General features: G+C 34.3%; 1 protein-coding gene across 2 annotated transcripts in view; it reads left to right on the top strand.

Annotated features, from left to right (window-relative positions):
- The window catches only part of CAPZA2 (capping actin protein of muscle Z-line subunit alpha 2), a 56,698-nt gene extending 35,043 nt beyond the window's left edge, over nucleotides 1-21,655 (top strand). Inside the window, exons 4-10 of one of the 2 annotated variants that reach the window (XM_021699290.1) lie at nucleotides 2,330-2,393; nucleotides 6,305-6,511; nucleotides 8,769-8,848; nucleotides 12,424-12,502; nucleotides 14,616-14,687; nucleotides 19,701-19,763; nucleotides 20,646-21,655. In XM_021699290.1, the coding sequence (XP_021554965.1) occupies nucleotides 2,330-2,393; nucleotides 6,305-6,511; nucleotides 8,769-8,848; nucleotides 12,424-12,502; nucleotides 14,616-14,687; nucleotides 19,701-19,763; nucleotides 20,646-20,786 (706 nt within the window). In that variant the 3' untranslated portion in view covers nucleotides 20,787-21,655. The remainder of the gene's footprint in view (nucleotides 1-2,329; nucleotides 2,394-6,304; nucleotides 6,512-8,768; nucleotides 8,849-12,423; nucleotides 12,503-14,615; nucleotides 14,688-19,700; nucleotides 19,764-20,645) is intronic. The other variant, XM_021699291.1, reaches the window with a different exon arrangement.
- The last annotated feature ends 3,243 nt before the right edge of the window (nucleotides 21,656-24,898 follow it).

A 24,898-nucleotide genomic window follows, 5' to 3' on the forward strand; every position in this document is an offset into this window, starting at 1 on the left:
GATTTTCTAATGGGAAGTCAGATATGTTTAGTATTGGGCCAAATTAAATAAAATATCATAATAGAGGCATATCAAAGGCCTTTGGAGCCCAAAGGGAGAAATTTTTAATTTCTCTTTAGAAGTGGTTTTGAGCTGAATTTAAATGATGAACAGGGTTTGAAAAGTAAGTAGGGAAATAATGTGGCTGAACTGAAGGAGACACCTGGTGAAAAGTATAGTATGTGACTGGTGCATGACTAATAGTAATGGGTATAAAAATCTAAATATAGGAACAGGTATTTAGAAATGGATGATTTTGCTATAGAACTCTAAGAAGGCAGAGAAGTCACTGTTCTCACTGTGTCTGGGTGGAGGAGTGGGTAAGTAGATGATGAGTAGGTAGATGGAGTAAGTTTCTGAACTGGAAGGGACTTCGGAAGTCAGCTAGTCCAAACCCGTCTTTTTATAGATAAGGTAAGTGGGCCCCATGCTAGCTAATAATGGGGTTTGGACAGAACCTAGGTATCCTATATTCTGACTCCTAGGTTAGTATCTTTACCACTATACCGTGTAACTGTCACCTATTTAACTTGCTTTGAGCATTTAAGATAAAATTTTACCTATTTTCACACTCAGTTGTCTCCTTTTCAGATTTCCTATTCTTCCCTCACTCCCAAGTAGATAGATGGATCGGGTTTGATATTCTGGGCAGTAAAAGGCCTAGGACCAAGTTACTATCTACATTTATTATTTACATATGTCTTTCACTGGAAAATGAATCCTACTTTTTTTTTTTTTTTAAGATTTTATTTATTAATTTGAGAGAACAAGACAGAGCCAAGAGAGCACAAATGGTGGGGAGGGGTGGTAGAGGGAGAAACAGATTCCCCGCTGAGTAGGGAGCCCAATGTTGAGCTTGATCCCAGGACCCTGAGATCATGACCTGAGCCGAAGGCAGACGCTTAACTGACTGAGCCACCCAGGTGCCCTGAATCCTACTTTCCAAGTGATCTAGAATACTTTTTTTTTTTTTTTAAATCTCAAAGTAGTTTTGAAATAAATTCACCTAAGGGTTGATAACTGCCTGGCTATGTTGAGGCTATTCCTAGAAAAATTATAGTTTTAATGAATTAAGGAAATCAGAAGTGAGTAGCTACTGCCCTCTCCCTTATCATGCATTTCTATGTTTACCCCCATCTTTGTTGAACATGCAGTGTCAGGAATTTGACAGGTAGTAATTTAATTCTCTTTTGCTATTTTTACATTTACTAGTCTGCTGTTAATTTATCGGTGATGGCTTTGCTCAACCAAACATTCCTTTCTAGAGGAGACTCAAGTAGCTAATAACCTGAAAATTCAGTGGATGTCTTGCCATCTAGAAAACCTTCCAAGTAGATAGATTAGGTTGACAGATGTATTTTTAAATTTTAAAATACTCAATATCTTTCTGTTAAGTGTAGAAAAAAACCTCAGGTTATAGATTTAATAAAATATAATATGGTCCTTACATATTTTTCAGGTTAATTTTTTGTTCTATGAGAATTTTTCCTATAAATGTATTACATAATTATGTAGTATTACTTAACTCATGAGAGTAGAGAGAGGCTTTATTCTTGAATCCATCTTGTCACCATTTCTTAGTTTAGACTCTAGTTCGGATATGGACATTTGCCTAATAACAGCCTAACTGCCTTTTTTTTTTTTCCCCCTTGGCTCTAGTTGCTCCACTGTCCAATTGTCATACACACTGCTGCCAAATTAATCTTCTTTAGAGGTAGTTAGGTTCTTCTTTCTCAGAAAGCTTCAGTGATTCTGCTCTGCCTCCCAAATGAAGTAATTATTCTATCAATCAGGGCCTTTCATTTTAATTCAGTAAACATAATTGAACACATGCTATGTGTCAGGCATTGAGCTTGATGCTTTCTGTGATGTGGACCTAACCCATCTTCTTATGTGTTTTGTTTATCCTGGTCTCTCTAATTGAAATACTCTCTTCTTCCCATCCCTCCAGTTTCTGCAGGAGCGCCTACTCATTATTTCAGGGCCATTTCTCAGTGTCAGATTTCTAAAGAAATCACCCCTAAAGCTCTTCTTATTATTTTTTAAAATGTGTAGTCTCCTTGATGCTTTCTTTATTGGTCATTGTTCTACAGTACTTTCTACTTCATGTTATGGTTATATTTATCTACTATCTCTCCTACCCAACTGTAAGTCCTTTGATCATAGTCTGATTACTCTTTACATCTCTCATAGCACCTCCTCTTTTTCCTGGTGTGTTGTGTTACTCAAGTAATTAGATATGTATCTTACAGATGGCTAACCTCTAATAACGGGCCTTTTTCTTTTTTAGTGCATTTGCACAGTATAACTTGGACCAGTTTACTCCAGTAAAAATTGAAGGTTATGACGATCAGGTATGTTGCATATGAACACGGGATCTGACTTTTCTTTGTTTCATTTATAATAGTTAATATATTCAGCAAGAACATTGAAGTGGTATGTTTAAAGATACAGTGTTCATTTTAATCATGGCCTCTTATGGGCAAAGTAATTGAAAATTTGGTTTTTTTTGTTGAGACCAATAATACTACTAGCAGAAAGTCCCTTTTAGAAGTATTCAAATGTAATTCTTTTAAGATTTTAGAAAATAATTGCTTTAAATCTACTTTCTTGTTTTTTATAGGAAAAAAAATCAATCCTATATTAATCCAAAATCTAGAATATATATTAGTAAGATTTATATCATATTTTGGTTGCTCTGGAATTCTACGGTTCTTCATGTGAGTAACTTAGCATTTAGTAATTATTAAATCTTTTCTTTCCAAAGTGAAAGTTAGAATTGCTAAGAAAAGCCACCAAAGGTCACTAATTTTGGTGTTTTTTTGGGGGGTTTTTGGGGTTTTTTGGTGTTTAGAGTTATTAATAATCGAACAGTGCTTATATTCATACTGTGCTTGTGTGAAGCATAACTTAATACAAAACAGTATGAAGAAGGAACTGGTAGGTGGAAGATGAGAGAGTTGTAACAATTAATTCTTAGTGGCTAGTTATCTCAAAGCTTGCATTTGGCATTATTCATTATGTTATACGTAGTCTTGTATTTACAGGGGGAAAAGAGAGCCTAGACAGAAGATGACTTGTAACTGCAGAGAAAACAAGCTTACATATATATGTATATATAGAGAGAGACATGCGTGTGTGTATGTATACACACATATATATGAAGCTATATAGTGTTTCATTTTATGAATCTCCTATATTTATTTTCTTGGGAGATTTTTTGGGTGTTTTTTTGGGGGGGGTCTTTCTTTTTCTTTAACTGTAAACAAAGCTGTATTGTAAATCTTTGTACCTCTGGGCACATTGACCATTATTTTCTTAAAATACATCCCTAAAAGAATATTTGTCAGCTCCCAAACTCATTTATGAACCTAGCATAATATTAATACTTAAACCTAATAAAGATAAAACAAAAAATCAAATTAATCTCACATATGACTATAGATTTAAAAACTTTATTTTTTTTTAAACTTTAGATAGATATTAACAAATAGCATCCTGGAATATATCAAAAGAATGACAAATCAAGACTAAATAGAATCTATTACAAGAATGCATGAGTGATTTCATGTAAGGCAATATACTGGTCTTATCTATTAATCAGCAAATCAAAGAGAAAAACTTTATGATGCATCAATAGACAGTGAAAGGGAATTGAAAAATCCAGCAGCTAGTCCTTATTACAAAAACCCCGAATAATCTAGGGATAGAAGACGACCTCTTAAGTATAGTAGATTGTTTAACAAAAATCACAGTAAATATCATAGACTACAAACGCTAAAATAATTGTAGTTAAAATAGAAATTTGCCAGGTTTGTCTGCTTATTACTATCTAACCTAATGGAGGTATAGCAAATAAGACAAGAGAATGAGAACTTTTAAAGCTTTATAAAAGTAAATAAAACTCTTAGGTTACATGATTTATATAATCAACTTCCCAAATAAAAGAAACTACTAGACTTAAAACAATCTTGTGAGATGGCTGAATTTAAGGTAAGTATACAAAACTCATTAGCTGTCCTCTATTGCACCAAATAAGTACTATATACTAGAAATGGTTGGGGGGGGGCGGAATTCCATTTTATTTGGTAAAACTATGCGTTAACCTAGGAATAACCTTAACAAGAAAGGCAAAGGATTGTGAAGACAATGGTGGTTGTCTTCTTAAAACACAAAACAGGATATGAACAATGGAAAGGCAACGCCACATTCCATTTTGAAAATAGAAAGTTAAATTATTTAAAAACTAAAATACAAATGTATTGCAATTTGATTTGAATCCTAATAGTTTTCTTAATTGGTCAAATGTTCATGAAGTTTATGCAAAAAAATACATGCTTGGGAAAAAAAAATGTAAGAACAGTAAGAATGAGTAAAAGAGAATTCCTTTACTGGTTAGCAGAAGAGGTTTTACAACCAGTATAAAGTAAAATCAGGATGGTTTTGTATAAAGTAGACAGAGATCAGTACAGCAGCATATAGAACCAGAATTCAGTCCCAAAATGTATGAAAATTTTTATGCGTGACAAGATTATAATTTAGATAGACATAATAAAAGATTGGCACAACTGGTTTCTATTAAGAAGGTTAATTTGAACCTCTGTCTCATACAACATAGAAATAAATTTCAGGTGGATTAAAAATGTGTAAATTTTAAAAGAGTCTATATGTACAATACTAGGGCAGGGAGACCATCTTAAACAAGTCTGGAAACCCAGAAACTATAGAAGAAAAGATGGACATTTTGCTACATAATTATTATTTTAACCATAAGATGAAACATACCTTACGCAAAGGACTCTTATAAATTAATAAGAAAATAACAACAAAAAAACACAAATGAAAAATATTAAAGAATATTTGCTCACAGAAAAACAAATGGCCCACACACAAAAAGATATTTAAATCTGTCAGTAGTCAGAAATGTAATTAAAGTAATGAGATATTTTATACACATCAGACTGAAAAAAGAATCGTATCCCTGTTGATGGGTGTAATGTGAGAGGAATATATCTTATATACTGTTCATAAAAATGTGGATTGTCACAGCCATTTTTTTTGGAAATGTATTAAAAATTAAAAACATACAGATCCTTTACCTCCTGTCCCCACTGCTGGGAATATATTTAAGAGAAATGGAAGCATCTAATGGAAATAAAAACATTAGCATGTTAAAATATATGTACAAAAGTACTTATTTTAACATTTTTAAGGTACTCATTCCTCCCCTCAAAAAGAAAACAGCCTGGAAATAAAAGAGATGGTCCGTCAATAGAGGAATGGCAGAATAAATTAGGTTATATCCACATTATGGGATATTACACAGCCATTAAAAAGAACGGTGAGAGGTTTACCAGTTGACTTTGAAGGATTTCTGTAAGGTGTTGGATATTGAAAAAAGCCAGATGCAGAAAAATATGTGTACGTGTGCATTTTCATTCCATTCTGGTAAAGCAGTGACCAAAAAAAATCCCGTATGTGTGTATATGTATACATAGATGTGTTTTTATTTATCTATGTGGGATTGTATGGCTGAAAAAAATTGAGAAGGATATATCCTGTGTGTACATGATTTATATCAGAGAGTGGGGGAGGTTCTGACATAGGTAAGGAGTCAAAGACTGGGAGAGTTGCAAGGGAAGAACAAGAGGGGAAATTTTGAAATAAAGCACAGAATGCCAAATTTATGCATGTACAACTTAAATGTATATAAAAGAATAAATTACATGTTTAAAAATTTGAAAGTCAGTTGAAAACAACTGTCAGTGAATAGATTATAAAAACAAGCAGACCCTTCACAGTAGATGAGACTGTGGGCCCAGGAACAATATAGGACACACTGAAGAGTATTCTCTCTGGGTTAAAGCTATTCTTGTAAAAGCTACTCTTGTAACCATTCTCATTGAAGGTTATTACCAGTTCCTTAGTTTCGAGAACTGGAAACTGATAATGGAAATAGTAAACTGTTTATAGCTGTAAAAAAACAAAAACAAAAACTCCAGCAATATATTAGAAGATGCATTCTTTTCACCAGGTAGCCAGAAGTTATATTGGGAGAAAATCAGATCCACTAATCTTAGCTGAACGAGAATAGCCTCATTTGAATTATTATAGTTCTGCCAAATAGTTAAACCAATTGCTTGAAGTAGAATTATTTTACAGTGTTAAGGACAAAACTTAAGTGAATGTATATTAATATATATCAGTACTTAAATGCTATTTTAAATACTTTTTTTTTTTTCCAAAATTCATTGCACCATTGAAGGTATTGATAACAGAACATGGCGACTTGGGAAATGGAAAGTTTTTGGATCCCAAAAACAGAATCTGTTTCAAATTTGATCACTTAAGAAAGGAAGCAACTGATCCAAGACCATATGAAGCAGAAAATGCAGTCGAATCATGGAGAACTTCAGTAGAAACTGCTCTCCGAGCTTATGTAAAAGAACATTATCCAAATGGGGTCTGCACTGTAAGTAATCAATATGCATATTTGTCTTTTGTCGTATGTAAATATGACAATGTTTTTATGATCTCCTGAAATCTGTAACTTACAGAACTGGCATTTTATAACTTGCCATTGTTTTTTTTCTTAAATACTTCTAAGAATGTTTTTTCGATGGGGTGCCTGGGTGGCTCAGTCGTTAAGTGTCTGCCTTCCCCTCAGGTCATGATCCCAGGGTCCTGGGATCGAGTTCCGCATCGGGCTCCCTGCTCGGCGGAGAGCCTGCTTCTCCCTCTCCCACTCCCCCTGCTTGTGTTCCTGCTCCCACTATCTCTCTCTCTGTCAAATAAATAAAATCTTAAAAAAAAAAAAAAAAAGAATGTTCAAGAAACTCTAAATAATAAATATATTATGATTGCCCCAAATGGAAAAATGGTTGTACCTTGAATTAAATCCAAGTAGGAATTGTCCATACATTGATTAGAGCATGATGCTATAGGATTCTTTAATCTCATGTTAATAACTCATCTCAGTAAGTTTAGATGAAACTTCTTTCAAGATCTTAGAACAAATTAAATTATTTGGAAGTGGAATCATGTCCTTCCTGTTTTATAATCAAGTCTCTTTTTTAATGTGGTTCTTCCATAGTTTTAACCTGTTTTTTATATTTTCAGTATGAAATGGTAGAAATTAGGAGTCCTTTTTTTTTTTTCTTTTTCTTTTTTTTTTTTGTAAGTTTTTTTTTACCCAGGTTTTTTTTTTTGTTTCCCCCCCCCCCCCCCCAGTTTGTTTGTGTTTCTGTGATCTTCTCCATAGCCAGGGAGATCTTTTGAAATACAGATCAGATCATGAAAATCCCATGCTGGAAATCATTCAAAGATTTTCTGTTATACTTAGAATAGAGTCCAGGCTTCTGAACATGGCTTTCACAACCTTCTGGACCTGGCTTCTACCTACCTCTGGAACCTAAGGTTACCATATATCCTGTTTTATACTTGCTGTCCCAACATAATTATTAATATTACCAGTAGCATCCCATTTCACTCTCAGAAGTTTTCTGGTTAAGACAAAAATTCATATGATCCCCTTAAGTATGTAATTACTTCAGGAAAAATTACAGCATAACCTAAAATACTTTACAAATTCCTTGAATTATAACCTTGTTGATTAGGATTATTTTGGAAGAATAACTCAAGAATAGATAGTTAGGTTATGTTAGAGAGTCCTTATTTGCTCCTGGAGGATTGAAAGGTACAAATTATCCATGACTTTTAAAGCAATAAAGAAGAGGTGAAATAACATCATCATACCATCACAGGCATTCTCTTAATGACCTTTCTTGGTTAAAAGTAAGTTAATTTTCTCACCTCTGTACTAATACTTTGTAAAATGAAGAAATGAGAATCTCTAAGATTGTGCAGGAAACAAAGATGATAATCACAGTGTAGGTCCAGTTTTTATTTTTGTGGAAACAGCCAGATTGGTATCTACATGTTTAAAATTGTCTACACTTCTTGTGATACCTGTATTTGGAATGAATAGTATGGTATGTCTAGGATGTTTGTGAATATTTTTAGAGTATAATAATGAGTTTTACTTTATAAATTTTGTGCTTTTTTGTGATTCACTAAGAATTTGTGATTATAGGTGGACATGTTTGAGTACTTGTTTTTCTTTCTTTCTTTCTTTTTTTTTTTTAAGATTATTTATTTATTTATTTATTTATTAGAGAGTGAGCAGGAGAGAAACAGCATGAGAGGGGAGAGGGTCAGAGGGAGAAGCAGGCTCCCCGCTGAGCCGGGAGCCCGATGTGGGACTCGATCCCAGGACCCTGGGATCATGACCTGAGCTGAAGGCAGTCGCTTAACCAACTGAGCCACCCAGGCGCCCTGAGTACTTGTTTTTCTAGCTACTATATTAGAATGATGACCTACTCTCTTTTCTTTTATATGTTCCTACCAAAGTGCTATACATTTTTTTTTTTTTAAAGATTTTATTTTTATTTATTTGAGAGAGAGAGAATGAGAGAGAGAGAACACCTGAGAGGGGATAGGGTCAGAGGACGAAGCAGACTCCCCGCCGAGCAGGAAGCCCGATGCGGGACTCGATCCAGGGACTCCAGGATCATGACCTGAGCCGAAGGCAGTCGCTTAACCAACTGAGCCACCCAGGCGCCCCTTCCTACCAAAGTGCTATACAATTTTTTTTTTTTGGTACAGATGTTTAAAGCTGACTATTCTGTGGCCCTGAATTCACTCTTCTCTTTATTTTCTTTGCCATTAAGGTATATGGTAAAAAAATAGATGGACAGCAAACCATTATTGCATGCATAGAAAGCCATCAGTTCCAAGCAAAAAACTTTTGGTAAGTTAAAATTTTGTATTTTGGGGAATGTTGACATTTACATCTTTTCTAGTCCTTGCTTTATTGGTTGGACCTGTACCTGTTTGTGTATAACTTAAGTGCAGCCTAAACATAAAACTTCAGCCTTTTGATATAAGAAAGGTATTTGCTCCATAATCAGCATAATTATTTAAAGGTAGTGGTAAATCCATTGACACTCAGTGAATAAGAGCGTGGGATTGTATGGAGTGTTTTTAGAGACTTGGCAGCAGCCTCCTAAGGGAACATTTGTGCCTGCGAGCAGACCAGTTGGCAGGCCCTTATGCTCATTCTGAGAAGGGATTGTTCCTGAATGAGACTTAATATGGGAGAGGAGGACAGAGGTAATTATAAAGGGAAAGAACAATGATTTTTCTGGTGAACTTTGGGGGCTCTGAAATAGGTGTTTTCATGTGGATTGCTCTGTGCTTGGTTGGCCAATGTAAGGAAGTAATGACATATTTTATACAGTGAGGCAGATTACAATCATAATTTCATTTTAATTAAATTATAATTTTGTAATCAAATTCATTGATTATTCCTTATAAAAAGTCCAGTCCCCTAAAGCACTAACTTTCCCTATTAATCTTGGACCTTTGACAAGTTGTTGAGTCTTTGTATTTTTAGACAAGACTATTTCTGAGACATCTCCTTTATAAAATTCTGAGGCTCTACAAGACTTTATAAATTCAGAATTGAATGAAATCTTTACCTTTACCCTCTTTTTTTGTTAATACATGCTAAGATCATCAGAGTAAGTACAGTCATAATATTTGACTTGTTTAGCCAAGTTGGTTGGTTGTGCTCTGGAGGGTAAAGTAAGAGGTATCAGTAACCCCTGTGGACTAATTTGGTTCATGGCCCAAGATTGCTCCACTATTTAACCATCTTAGAAATAAATGCAAGGTTACAAGGTTAACCAAGAACATTTGGAGAAAGGCAGATCCATTATCACCGAAGGAAAATCAATTCCATATGTAAACATACGCCTTAATGACAAGCTGCAGTTCCCTAAAGATTCTGGTATATAAAGTTACTTTTATGGACTTAATAAAAGTGTAGGTTCTCCATATTAGGCATAAAAACTTGTAGCTGTAACCTACCAATATCCTAAAGAAAGAAATCTATTAATTTATGCAGTTTGTGCCAAGATATGTATCATAAAATCAGTCTTGTTGAGACTGTATTAAAGGAAAATTCATGTTACTAAGTTTTACTTTAATATATATTGGAGCTGTTATAGTGAATTTACTAATTAGTTTTCAAAAATAGAATTTATTTGAGCTTTAGCCTGTGTAAAATGAAGATGTTTGTTTTTGAGTTCTCTGTTCTCACTAATTTGCTTCACATATCTGAATTTTTCTCCTAAACTACCACAATGAACATTATATCGTGGAAGTTAAAAGTGACTTCCCCTTTTTAGAAAAGATAAATTCTAAATGACAAAGTGCTAGACATAACATACTACAATAATCTCAGTAAAATCTAAATATTTTGCTACAAAGAAATAAACTTCAGTTCACCTAAAAATACAGATAGAATAAAAATCAAAAGATATTAGCCATGGATGTTTAATAGATTTCACTAGGACATTCTCTTCTTGGTCTCTACTCTTTCCCTAGTGTCTAGCCGTATCGGAGGCTTAATAATGTTTGTTGAATAAACACGTATTTGTAATTACAATGTTAATAGAAGAGAAGGGAAGAATATAAATAAAGGCTAGGACATCTTGACTGTGTACTCCATTGATAAAAGAGTATGACTCAGCATCATTTACCGTAACTATGTAGTAATAATGCCTTTGGAAGGATTTTTTGAAATAGTTCTTAAATTGGTACCAGTACTAGATTTGAAATTCCTTTTTTCTTTTTGTAATCAGTGTTTATATATGCATATTGTCATAATAAATCAGAAATGTGTATGCTTAGAACTTATTAGCGCTCAATACTAATACCTAAATAAAAGGAATAACTTCTTTCGGAATCATGAAATAAAAATAAATAGACCTAGGTTCTTTGTCCAACTGAGTGAGCTACCTATGGATAATTTTGAATGTCACTCAAAATCAAGGCATGGTATAAAATTCTCTTTTATTCTGTAGATCATTGTTCTAATGGTAGTACTTTTCAAATGTTAAGTGTTAACTTTAGGTATGAGTACTCTCATTCTCTAGATTTTCATGGTTGGGTAGATTGCAAGAATATTACAAGAAACCCAGAAGTAATTTTATAGTAAAGCCAGTATAGTGATCTGATAACTGTGAATTTTTCAGAATCATATGCTATTGTTCAAAAAAACCTAACAGGTATAAACTTGCCTTTCAGAATGTGTTTAGCATACAAAGAGCCAACAGAGGTAGAAGGAAAGTTGCCATGAAAAGGCCAAAAAAAGGATAAAATTCATTATCTGGGAGACAGAAATGAATAACAACATACTGGTTCCTTGTTTGTAATGTCACAATTTCCTACCATTAATATGTGTTAATTTGTAATTTTGAGAAGTGAGAGGAGGCGGTACCTTTTATGTGGAAATTTAATCCTAAAACTGGAAAAGAAAAATATTCTGACACTTACAACTCCTTATATAAAGCCTTTCTCTTTCCAGATATCAAAACCTTTAAAATACTGTATTACTACCCATTCTTTTTAAAGTTATTTGGTACTTTGTATTATTCAGTGGATGTCAGACTGCATTGACAGTATTTGTGAAAGCCCTTGGTAATCTGAACATTTGTTCAGTTTATTCTTTTTTTTTTAATTGAAGTATACTGAACACACAATGTTACATTAGTTTCAGGTGTCTTATATAATGATTTGATAAGTTTGTAGTTACGCTGTGCTCATCATGATAAAGTATAGCTGCCATCTGTCACCATACAATGTTATTACAGTACTTTTAACTATATTCCCTATTTTTATCCTTTTATCACCTTATTAATTCCATAATTGGAATCCTGTATCTCCCATTCCCCTTCACCTATTTATTCAGTTTATTCTTAATTAAAACATAAGTAGTCAGTTATGAAGAAGTAGCTTAAAATTTTTTTCCAGAAGTGGCTTACATAATTTAGTTTTGAACTGTATTTTAAGCCTTAGCTTTAGAATTCTTTAGTTGCATCCATTGGATAGGTCCTTTCTTATTAATAGGATGAAGATTAAATGTAGTTCATAACTGAACTTAACCCTTTGATTCTTTTAAATATTTCAGTGATTAGGGGCACCTGGGTGGCCCAGTCGTTGAGCGTCTGCCTTTGGCTCAGGTCATGATCCCAGGGTCCTGGGATCTAGCCCCTCAGCAGACTCCCTGCTCGCCGGGAATCCTGCTTCTCCCTCTCCCACTCCCCCTTCTTGTGTTCCCTCTCTCACTGTGTCTCTCTCTGTCAAATAAGTAAAATCTTTAAATACGTACATACATAAATATTTCAGTGATTAAAAAGTAAGTATCCAGCATCCATCCCCCACACTTTCATACAGTAGCATTGACTTTAAATCTGGAACTTAAAATTTATTCAAATTATTTTCCCTACCTTATTTACAGCTGCTGTTTTTATTTTTAAGGAATGGTCGTTGGAGGTCAGAGTGGAAGTTTACAATCACCCCTTCAACCACTCAGGTGGTTGGCATCTTGAAAATTCAGGTATGAAACAGAAAGAATTTATTTACTGATCTCTAGGTGATTGTATGAACAGAGAAACAACTAATTCATAAATTTACTTTTTCTCAGTACACAATAACCCTTTCTTTTCTAGATCTTTGTTTTGAGGTATTGGGAAAAACAAGTAGTGCTGATTTCATCTTTCGTCTTTCAAATAACCTTGCACTTCATTCCCTAGTCATCAATAATATGCAAGGATAGCTTACAGATTCTAAAAACATAGCTAAAATTAGATGCTACCATTTGGTCTGCTCTTTAAACAATTTGTTCATCCAAGCATCCTCTGAGTTTGAGTTGTGCTGTTCTGTCTCCTGAATTGGGTGGAATTGGGTGAGGTATAATATTAATATATGTATGTGTATATAGATGTATAAATATATATTTATTATGTGTGTATTTTAATATATGTAGATATGACATTTATCCTTTAAGTATCTTCTGTACTCACATTTGGTTTCTTATAAGAAACCCACCATAATTGAATTCTTTGACTCATTTAATGTAAACTCAAATGTTTATATAGAACATTTGATAAATAAGACCAAGTATTTGAATATAAACATTACTCAACAAGTTAAAGGAAAAGACTGACCAGTCTTTTTCTCTCTTGGTTTACTTATTTATTCAGTTTATTTCATTAACTATCATGAAAGATATTTTGCTAAAAGCCATAAAGGAATAAAGATGAATCAGATACAGCTGCTCTATCATTTGACTCCACTATACATTCCTGGTCTTTATCCTATTGCTTTTATGTCTTGTTGTGACTGTCCATTAGGGGCTAGAGAATAGAGGCTAAGAGTGTGGGTTTTGAAAGCAGGCTGTCTGAATTTGAATCCAGCTCTTTATTTGTATGACAATAGGAAGTCATTTAATACTAGCTATTTTTGCTTGTTTCCTCATGAATCTGAAAAAGAAAACAGCAATACAAAGCTCATATGAATGTTTGAAGATTAGTTGATATGGGCAAAATGGTTAGAACAGAGCCAGACATGAAGTGCTTGATGAATGATGACCATTACTGTTGACATTATTCTTTCCTTCAGTTGGGCCTTAGTAGCTTTCACCTGGATAATTTCTAAAATGGTGCCTCTGTTGAGCCAAAGCTTGTTGAGAGCTGGGATTGTCTGTTGTCTGTTGAGAGCTAGGATTATCTGACAGTTCTGTCTTCATCACTTAGCGTGATGCCTAGCATATAATTGTTATTTAATATGTTGACTTTCTGGACCCTTTGCCATCCCATAATCTATTTTTCACATTGCCTTCATCACAAAGATGATTTTTAAAAATTTAAATCTGGATATGTTACTTTCTTACTCAAGACCACTCTCACTTACTAGATAGTCCAGACATATTTACATGGTACACAAGGCCCAAAGTTGACTTGTCTTTACCTGTTTCTTCAGCCACTCTTCCCTCCCCAGTCTCATACACATTTCAGCCATCTCCAAGCCTTTCTACAGTATGCTGTTCTCTAAGCTCAGTTGCCTTATCTTCCCTGGTTTAATTGTTGGCATACTTACATTGCTAAACCCAAGTATTGTTGCCTCTTTTCCGAAATCCTTTTTTAATTCTCAGTCTCAAGACTCTCAGTGTCTCGACACTCTCTGTGTGCTTTGTACATATCTCTTACTGTGTTGTATTGAAAAATAAGGCCAGGGACTCTTTTTTTAAAAGCTGTGCATCCCTAGAACTTTGTGGTAGCAGGCATGTAATCACTCAGCTAATGTTTATTGAATAAATTCATGTCTGAATTTGAGAAATTAAATGGTTGGTGGAAATGCACAAAAGAGGAATGATATTTGGGAGGGAATATGGTGAGCTCAGTTTTGGAAATCTTGAGTTTAGATATCAGTAGAATATCTGTTACGTAGAAATGTCCAGAATCAGGTCAGTGGAGGGCTTGCCTGAGTAATTATAGGAACTGCAAATTAGTCTCCTCACTATGCTGGAGTTTGAAAGGTCAGGAGCTCAGCAGAGAAGTCTAGGTTTAGAGCTAAAATTGGTAGTCATTTGCACTGATGCAATTGTTAAAGCTGTGAAGATCTTGATGATTCCTATAATGTGTGGTTTTTGTAATTTCTTTTTCTAATAGGTTCATTATTATGAAGATGGTAATGTTCAGTTAGTGAGTCATAAAGATATACAAGATTCCCTAACAGTGTCTGTAAGTAATTTCAAAAATTTCAACAACCTAATACTTCTGTAAAGCTAGAACAGTTTTAGAACTAACATTTTAAGTAATATTTGTGCTTCAGATTAAAGTGTTTTGAAATAGGTTAAAGATGGTAAGTTAACTGGAAGTCTGTACGTAACTTTTTTTTAGCAGCTTTATTGGCGTAATTCACATACTGTTCAGTTCACCCATTTAAAGTATCAAATTCCATGTTTTTCAGTATATTCACAAGACTGTACAATCACTACAATCTAATTTTGAATGTTTTTGTCTTCCAGAAACCCTGTACCCATTAGCAGTCACTCCCCATCCGTCTCCCCCACCAGTCCTTCCCCAAAACCCTCCTCAGCCCTAGGCAACCATGAATTTACCTTATAACTCTATGGATTTGCTTATTCTGGACATTTCATATTAATGGAATCCTATAATACGTGGTCTTTTGAGACTTTTTTTCACTTAGCATAATGTTTTCAGTGTTTCTAGTACTTCACTCCTTTTTATTCTGAAATAATACTCCATATACCACATTGCATTTATCCATTTATCAGTTGGATTCGTGTTGTTGTTTTACTTTTTGCTGCTGTGAACTATTGTGTACTATTTTATTTTTTTTAAGATTTTATTTATTTATTTGACAGAGAGAGGCACAGCGAGAGAGGGAACACAAGCAGGGGGAGTGGGAGAGGGAGAAGCAGGCTTCCTGCTGAGCAGGGAGCCCGATGTGGGGCTCGATCCCAGGACCCTGGGATCATGACCTGAGCCGAAGGCAGACGCTTAACGACTGAGCCACCCAGGTGCCCGGAAAGAGAGAATCTTAAGCAGGCTCCGTGCCCAGCGTGGAGACTGTCATGGGGCTCGATCCCAGGACCCTGGGCTCATGACCTGAGCCAAAGGCAGACGCTTAATGACTGAGCCACCCAGGCGCCCCTTGTGTACTATTTTTTGTGTAGACATTTGTTCTCATTTTTCTGTTTTAATTTTTCTTTGGTGACAGTGGAATTGCTGAGTTGTATATAGTTTTGTATTTAACCTTTTGAAGAACTTCTGCCAGACTGTTTTCAAAGAGGCTGCACCATTTTACATTTCCATCAGTTGTCTATGAGGGCTCCAATTTTTCCATGTCTTCATCAAAACTTATGGCTGTCTTTTTTATTATAGCCGTCTTGCTTGGTATAAAGAGGTATCTTATTGTGGTTTTTATTTACATTTTCCTGGTGCATAATGATGTCAAACATCTTTTCATGTGTTATTGGTTATTTGTAGATCTTCTTCCAAAAAATGTCTATTCAGATCCTTTGTCTATTTCTTAATTGGTTATTTGTGTTTTTATTGTTGAGTTGTAATTGTTGCTTATATATTTTGACTACAAGTCCTGTATCGGATATAGGATTTGCAAATACTTTCTCCCATTCTGTGTGTTGTTTCACTTTCTTGCTTGTATCATTTGCAGAACAAGAAATTTTAGTTTGGATGTAGTCCAATTTATTTTTTTGTTGTTGTTACTTTTGCTTTTGGTATATTAATAGAAACCATTGCCTAACCCAAGGTCATGAAGATTTACTCCATGGTTTTTTTCTAAGAATTTTATAGTTTTAGCTCTTAAATTTAGGTCTATGATTCTGTACTCAACTTTTAAACTCTATTGTATTTTCCCCCTTTATCTGGATTATGATTTAATGAAGTTTTTCTGAAGTTCAGCTTTCAAATTCAAGAAACTTTGAACTTGGTTTTATTTCCCCACATAGTTCTCTCACACATTTCTTTCCAGTACATGTGCAGCTATTTCTTTGTGGGATTTTTTTTTTTTTGCCCCAGTGATATTAATAATAAAACATTAATAGTCACATTTTATATTTCTCCATAAACATTTGTGTTGTATACCTAAAAGTGCCAATATATTATAAACATCAACTGCTAATATACAAAATTAGCTAACCTACAAATAAAGAAGAGTTAATTTTTAATTTAAGGAAGCATTTGATTTAACATTAAGAAACGTGTGAATGTACAAGGCCAGATGCTACCTAGGAAGAGAAGAGAGCTGGTATTTAAGAAAATGTTTCACTAGCACATAGGTGATTTGTGCCTTTGTGCTAAATGGTACTCTACTTGCAAAATTTGCCAGTAAAAGAAACTAATGTCTGGTTTTCCGTGAGACACTGTATTTGGTATTGTTCTGTATCATGTGCATACATGTAACATTATTTGCATAACTTATCTTTTTTAGTTTGACACTGAGCAAAGATTCTTTCTAAAAGACAGTTGTCTACAAAATTACAGACTGTGGAGTTGTTGAGAGGTGGTCATAGTAATTAAACTTGACCAATATACCTTTTGTGCTGCTTTTTAGAAATGAATTTTTTACTTTATTTTACAGGGTTTTCTCTTTTTTAACTGTTTTTGGACAGAAAAAAATGCACATGTTATAGAAATATAAATACATATGTGTAAATATATAAAACATATAAAGTAAGATACTAGAGAATTTTACATTAACACTGTTTTATGAAAAAGTCTAAATTTCTGGTAACTTTTTTACTGTTAGGAAAAAAGCAAAGAAACCCATATATTGGAATGTTAAAATTTTTCCAGAAAATATTTAAACACTACAGTAAATTCACCTTAAACTGTAAAATAAGCTTTTCCGGGGCGCCTGGGTGAGTTAGTCGTTAAGCGTTTGCCTTTGGCTCAGGTCAGAATCCCAGGGTCCTGGGATCAAGCCCCGCATCGGGCTCCCTGCTTGGCAGGAAGCCTGCTTCTCCCTCTCCCGCTCCCCCTGCTCCCCATCCTCTCTTGCTATATCTCTCTCTGTCAAATAAATAAATAAAATCTTAAATAATAAAATAAGCTTTTCCTAATGTTTTTAAAATGTATTATTATGGTGGTAAATACTGTTGAGTACATATTTAATAATACTTAGATACAATCATTATTTAGAAATTTATGACTAATTTCTTACCTGTAAGCAGATTGTCGAATTCATGTTAAGTGTTACTATTGAGTTTTTCATTAATACGTATTATTAAGATTTCGCTTTCCTTAAACAGTGAAACCAGGCTCATTCTGTAGACTTTTAAAATATTTTTGCGTAGTTCCCCTTGGGACTTAGAGTAACTGATCTTACAGTATTTTCACTTTGTCATAATTTCTATTTGTGTTATTTATTAAACTAGTAAAGCATTGTCTATACATATATTGACACACCTATTTAAAAATAATAGTGGTGTACACAAAAGTAGACTCAGAATGTATTAAAGACCTAAATGTGAAGCCTGAAACCATAAAAATCCTAGAAGAGAACACAGTAATTTTTTTGACCTTGGCATTAGGAACATTTTTGAAAGTATGTCTCCTAAGGCAAAAATAAACTATTGGGACTACATCAGATAAAAAGCTTTTGTACTTCAGTGAAGGAAACGATCAACAAAACAAAAAGGCAGCCTACTGAATGGCAGAAGATATTTGCAAATGAAATATTTGATTAGGAGTTAATATCCAAAATATATAAAGAACTTAGAACTGAACCACCTACTGGGTGGTTCAGTTAAGCCTCTGCCTTCAGTTCAGGTCATGATCCCAGAGTCCTGGGATCGAGTCCCACATCGGGCTCCTTGCCCAATGGGGACCCTGCTTCTCCCTCTCCCTCTGTCTGCCGCTCCCCCTGCTTGTGCTCCCTCTCTCTGTCAAATAAATAAATAAAATCTTAAAAAAACAAAACAAAACTTAGGGAACTCAACACCCAAAAAATAAACAGTCCGATTAAAAAATGGGCTGAGGACCTGAATTAGACATCTTTTTTTTTTTTTTTTTTTTTTTTAAAAGTTTTTTTTTCTTTATTTGAGAGAGAGAGAGAGAGCACAAGACGGGGGAGCGGGAGAGGGAGAAGCAGACTCCCTGCTGAGCAGGGAGCCCGATGCGGAACTCGATCCCGGGACTCTAGGATCGTGACCTGAGCCGAAGGCAGTCGCTTAACCAACTGAGCCGCCCAGGCGCCCAGACATCTTTTTTAAGGAAGACATACAGATAGCCAACAGACACATGAAGAGATGCTCAACATCACTAATCATCAGGGAAATGCAAATCAGTACCACAATGATATATCACCTTTCACCTGTCAGGACGGCTAAAATCAAAAAGACAAGAAATAATTAGTGTTGGCAAGGATGTGGAGGAAAAGGAACCCTCATGCAGTGTTCGTAGGAATGCAAACTAGTGTAGCCACTGTGGAAGACAGTATGGAAGTTCCTTAAAAAATTAAAAATAGAAATACCATATGATTCAATAATTCCACTGCTGGATGTTTACCCAAAGAGAATGAAAACACTGATTGGAAAAGATATAGGAATGTTTATTGCAACATTATTTACAATAAACAAGATATGGAAGCAACCTAAGTATCCACCAATAGACGAATGGATAAGGAAGGTGGGGGGGTGTACATACACACAATTGTGTATATACAGTTATACACACACAGTGGAATATTACACAGCCATAAAAAGATGAGATTGTGCTATGTGCAACAACATTGTTGGACCTAGAGGGTATTACGCCAAGTGAAATAAGTCAGACGGAGAAAGTCAAATACCATATGATTTCGCTCATCTGTGGAATTCAGGAAAAAAAAAACGAAAAAACAAAAAGTAGATATAAATATAGAGAACAAACTGATGGTTGCCAGAGGGAGTGGGGGTGGGGGAAGAGGCAAAATGGTGAAGTGAAGTGGGAAATACAGGCTTCTAGTTAAGGAATGAGTTAGGGAATAAAAGGCACAGAATAAGAAATATAATCAATGATACTATAATAGCATTGTGTGTGGTGACAGATGGTAGCTACACTTGGGAGCATAGCATAATGTATAAACTTGTTAAATCAGCATGTTGTACAGCTGAAACTACTGTAACTTTGTGTGTGAATTATACTCAAATTTTAAAAAATGGAAAACTTGAAAGAAATGGTGTAGTTTTAAATTACTATTTACTTTTGGTTTTGTTTTTCATTCAGAATGAGGTGCAAACAGCAAAAGAATTTATAAAGATTGTAGAAGCTGCAGAAAATGAATACCAGGTATGTTTTTAAAAAATACTACATGATTTATATTTGCTTTAAATAATGGCACTGAAATTTTAATTTGTCATGAGGCTGAATTTTTTTCATTTGTTTTACTATAATAAAACATAGTCCTTTTTGTTTTATTTGTTGTTTTTAAATCAGTGGCAAAATTATGAAAATGTGGCCAAAACTCAGTTTTAGCCAATTATAATTTCTGAGTGTTAGTCACAATATGCCAAGATTTTAAATGGTTATTTTGTTCTTAATTGGAAATTTTAATTTATGAAGTATTTCCTCAAGTATTTAGATTATGTGTAATCAAGTATTTAGATTATGTGTAATCTGAAGTAGATCTTACTTCACTATATATTACTTTTTACATTTTTTATCAGCTTCTAAACTATACTCTTGAACTTACACATTTAATTTGTGGATTAGCCATATTTCTGCTCCTTGCAGACAATAATTTATAAAATTGTTCTGAGTGAAATAGAAAAATAGATCCAAAATGAGAATACACAAATATTAAATCTAATTTGCAGTTTCATTTCATTAAATTTAATTATTCAAATGATTATAGACTTTTTCTTTTAGGGGCGCCTGGCTGGCTAAGTCAGTAGAGCACGTGACTCTTGAACTGACGACTGTGAAATCCAGACCTGAGCCAAGAGCAAGAGTTGGATGCTTAACTGACTGAGCCACCCAGGTGGCCCTCTTTTAGCTGCTTTTAAACAGTTTTTAAAACCACATTGGGGTTTTTATTTGACTTTTTTTTTTTTACTTTTTTAAAAACTGAAATAGGCTGCTTAAATAAAGGTTTTTCTAAAACATCTATGTGTTTTATGAATTGTTCTGTTCCTTTTATTTCTTTAAACTTTTAACTACTATTTTTCATAGACTGCCATCAGTGAGAATTATCAGACAATGTCGGATACTACTTTCAAAGCCTTACGTCGACAGTTGCCAGTTACACGCACGAAGATTGATTGGAACAAGATCCTTAGCTACAAGATTGGCAAAGAGATGCAGAATGCATAAGATGAACATTGCATGACCAGATCATTTTAATGTCTTTGCGTTTTAAAAAAAAAAATCATTGCAAAAATATTCAGAACTGTCGAGCTACCCAGTCAGATGGGCTGTTGCCATTTAAAATCACTGTAATTAGTTTGGTTAGAGCACAAAGCTTAGCTAATCAACCATTATTTTTCATTTCTTTTGTTCAAAGGGGATTGAAAATCAGTTTAGTTTAAATGTCTTTTACTTTGTTATACCTTTCTTTCTTAAAATTAAGAGATGATTCCTCTAGTGTAATGTTAAAAGTTTTTGAAGTGTTTCAAAAATATTTTACTTACCGTAACCCTAAAATTGTTGTCTTTGGTTTATGAAGTGGGTAATTTTTGATATTTGCCCAGTTCTTTTTAATGGGGTCAATAATGGACATTCTAGTTTAAGGTGGTTGATGGATTTAGCCATATATGCTGCTAAAGAAATTGTCTACCTTTTCCCCCTCACCTCTTCCATTTATGTAAGATTGAGATTAGAGGGAAAGCATTTTCTATATCAGTTGTGTTTGAATCTTTCAAGACGGTTATTTAGCTAGCTTAGTGTTTAACTAAACTTTTTTAAAACAAGGCCAAGGTTTAATGCTGTTTGGAGATTCTGAAATTAAATGAAAATACTTATTTCAGAAATGCATTTAATGCTTTTTTCTTGTGACAGTTACGCAGATTAGCTTGAAGTCCATATGTCCCTGAGTTATTTTTATCATAAAGCCACAAATGTATTATAACAAGGCAAATTGTAATATATATAATCCTGAACTCATGACCATGTCTCAGTTTATTTCTTTTCTTGGATTGAAAAGTACTAAAATTCAATGTGACATTAAAGTGAAAATTTTCCTATTTATTTGAGTAGAATATCACTTATCAGTGAGTCATATACTATTTTAAAATACTTTCTTTGGATATTGTGATTCTTAAGTGGTTGTAAATTAGAAAAGCTGGGAGTACAATATGGTGTGCATTACAGTCTAAATTTTTCCATCTTCCTATGCATCATAAGCATGTTTGTAATATTTTAAAATACACATTTAATGATGCTACAGGAATTTCAAACCTGTGGTGAATGTTAGAATTTACTATAGAGAGTGGGGTGGGTTTATGGTTTCATTCAATCGAGTATTGCTTATTATACTCCAGTGGAATCCCTTCCTCACATACTCTTGCAGCTGTCTGGGCCTGGAAGTGTTTTTTTAAAACACCACTTTTATTATGTACAATAAAATATTTCATTAGCTTGAATTGTATAGAATTTAAAAGTTTTCTCAATGAAAGCATGCTATTTAATTTCTTCTTAAAAATCAAAGGTGGGCTTTGAAAACATGGAGAATTTAATAGGAAATTTGATAGTTTGGGTTAAATCGTTTTCTTTAATTTGGTTAAAACATTTTTTCTGATTTTGCCATATTGGGATTTCTGAAGAAAATGAATTAGCAATGTTAATTATTCTTCCCTTCTTTTAAAAGAGATTTTCAAAAGTCTTATGATTCTAAACTAAATACTAGGTGAATCTTTCTTTAATTGGCTAGCTGGTTATATCATTTGGACTGTCATGGGTTTTTATCCCCTAATGGTCAGTTACTTTGGCTGTTTTATGGCCTAGAAGGCAATCGTGAAAATACATGCGTTTGTCTTTAAGGTGATGACTTGAGGGTGAAGTATGGAGGCAAGGGTAAAATCAGAGAACAGTTAGGAGGCTAGTGCAGTAATCTAGTTGAGAACAAATGCTGGCTTGGTCTGAGGTGGTAGCTATAGGGCTGTAGAGGTAGTGAGTTCTGGATATGTGTTAAAGGTAAAAATCAAAAAGATGCCAAAATGTGGTTGTGGAATATGAGATAGGGAAATGGCAGAGACATTTTTGGGGTTGAGAAATTGGGGGAAGGGCTGGTCAGGAGCTCAGTGTTCAATTTCAAGGGAAAATACCAAGTAGCAGTTAGATACTGGAGACAGGAGGTAGAGGGGTCCTCTGGGCTGGAAGAACAGGAGAGTGAATGACAGGGTTTGGTAGCCAGGCAAAATGAAGGCTAACTCAAGGTTATTGATTTAAAGTGAGACCAGCGAGTATGACTCTCTTAAGCATGTGTAGAGCTACATGGGTGCAGGCGTAGAGTTAGATGAATTTAACCAAGGTTGTGGTTTTGCCAAGAGAGGCTGACCATGGGAAGAGGGGGCAAGCTTGTAATGACAGCCTGTGGAACTTAAGCTAGGAAAGCGGGGGAAATGAAGCCAGGAGGGGAGCAGAATAGTGAAAATGTGGCACAATCAGTGGATTATAGGTATGGTTAGAGTTGGGGTACTAGAAGGGAATGATCTGGCAGTGTAGGAAATGGTGGTTAGGGTGATGTGTTTAAAACTGAGATTTTGAGGAGGAGTTACACTTACTTGTAATGACATTAGGATCAAGGGAGTGACTGAGGTTGGAGGGGAGGAGTTCAAGCAGCTGTGAAGCCTGGGGTCGCCGTGGGGTATTGAAATCAAGAATTACAGTGGAAGTAAGTATTCTGACATGAGTGCTATTTTTCGAGACTACGCCTAGATATACATTTATAACACATTTGTATGAGTTAAGTAAATAATATGGTACAGATATTCATGAGGCTTTTCTTCATTTGGGGTTTTGGAAATTAAAATGGGAACAGGAGCATTTTAAAGGTATTCTGGAAGTTCTGGTTCATTAAAAATGTTCTTAAGTGAAAATCTTAGGAAAGTAAAGACAACTATAGGTAATTCCATAGCATTTGGGTGGCCCTTTCTGTCGTTAAAATAATTTTTTACTTAATCACACCAAAAGCTTTGGAATGATGCAAGATCCTTTGAAAAGGTCTTCCACACTGTTAATCATTTTGTGCCTTTGCCAGTTAGTGGGTATAAAGTATAAAGGCATAATTTGCCAGCAGTTAACCCAAGTGTTTTGTAATGCATGTGTGTTGTGAAACATCCTGAGAAGAATGTGCATTTCTTTACATTTCCCTAGGATAGATTACTTAAAAGCAGCATCACGATGTACTTGCTATTCCTAAGTTGTAGTATTTTTGTCCTTGAAACTGAAAAATTTTTAAAGGCATGACTTGGTATAATAGGCATCTTCACATTTGATACTCTGAGTATTATGCAGAAGCTTTATTGTAGGATTGGCCAGTGGTGCCAGCTATTGGAGAATATTCAAAATAATTAAAATTAAAATAACCAGTGAAACTTTTAAGGTCTAATTGGTATTAGAAATTAATTTCAGATCATTTAAGATTAATCACACTGTGTTCAGAGAACCATTCTAGGCATTATAGAGTCAGGAAAATAGAAAATTATTTCTTGAAGGAATCTATAAAGTAGTCATGGTCTATAGCAGTGTTCTCTAAACTTTTTTTACATCACAAGCTATATAGAAAGTGATGATATTTGTAAGGCATTCTGGGAGGAATGGATTAGGCTGCTTGCCAACTGCTCTAAGGCTTGAGGGGACCTTGGTACACTTTGAGCCTATTTATTAGGAAGGTAGGCTACAGGTAACATAAAGAGCATTTACAAGATAAACTTCAATCCTAACTTATCTAAGGTAGCTTTTAAAGAAATGGCCAGCTAAGGAAGTTTTCCTGGAAAGGATGAGTGCAAACTCTACTTTAGCACACTAATATTTTTTGTTAAGTATGTACATAACTGGTAGGCAGGAAATCCTCTTGCATCTTAATGAAACATCAGAATACAGCTAATAGGTTTTTTGTATAGTTTCCTGATATGTTGTGGGTCAGATAGCATTATCCAGTTGAAAACTAAATGACACTGTTGTTTTTATACATATCACAGTATAAAATGAAGTCAACAGGGGAAGGGTAAAATTAAAAATGTGTTCTTATAAAACTAGAATATGGCTAATAAGATATTAGAACATTTTATCACTAGTTTTGTATAATCTAAGAAAATTGTGGTAGTTTAATGGCAGTTTTAGCATAGTGTTAAAAACTATCAGTTTCTTATTCTTGTGTAGTAGGACTCTAACGGAGAACAAAGATTTTTTTCATGCAGACTGGCTAGAGAATACACATATCACAGTTACTAAATCAGCCACTCATTCTCACAACGAATCTTCAC

The sequence above is a fragment of the Neomonachus schauinslandi genome, chromosome 12, assembly GCF_002201575.2.
Source record: "Neomonachus schauinslandi chromosome 12, ASM220157v2, whole genome shotgun sequence".
In the NCBI taxonomy this organism is placed as follows: domain Eukaryota; kingdom Metazoa; phylum Chordata; class Mammalia; order Carnivora; family Phocidae; genus Neomonachus; species Neomonachus schauinslandi.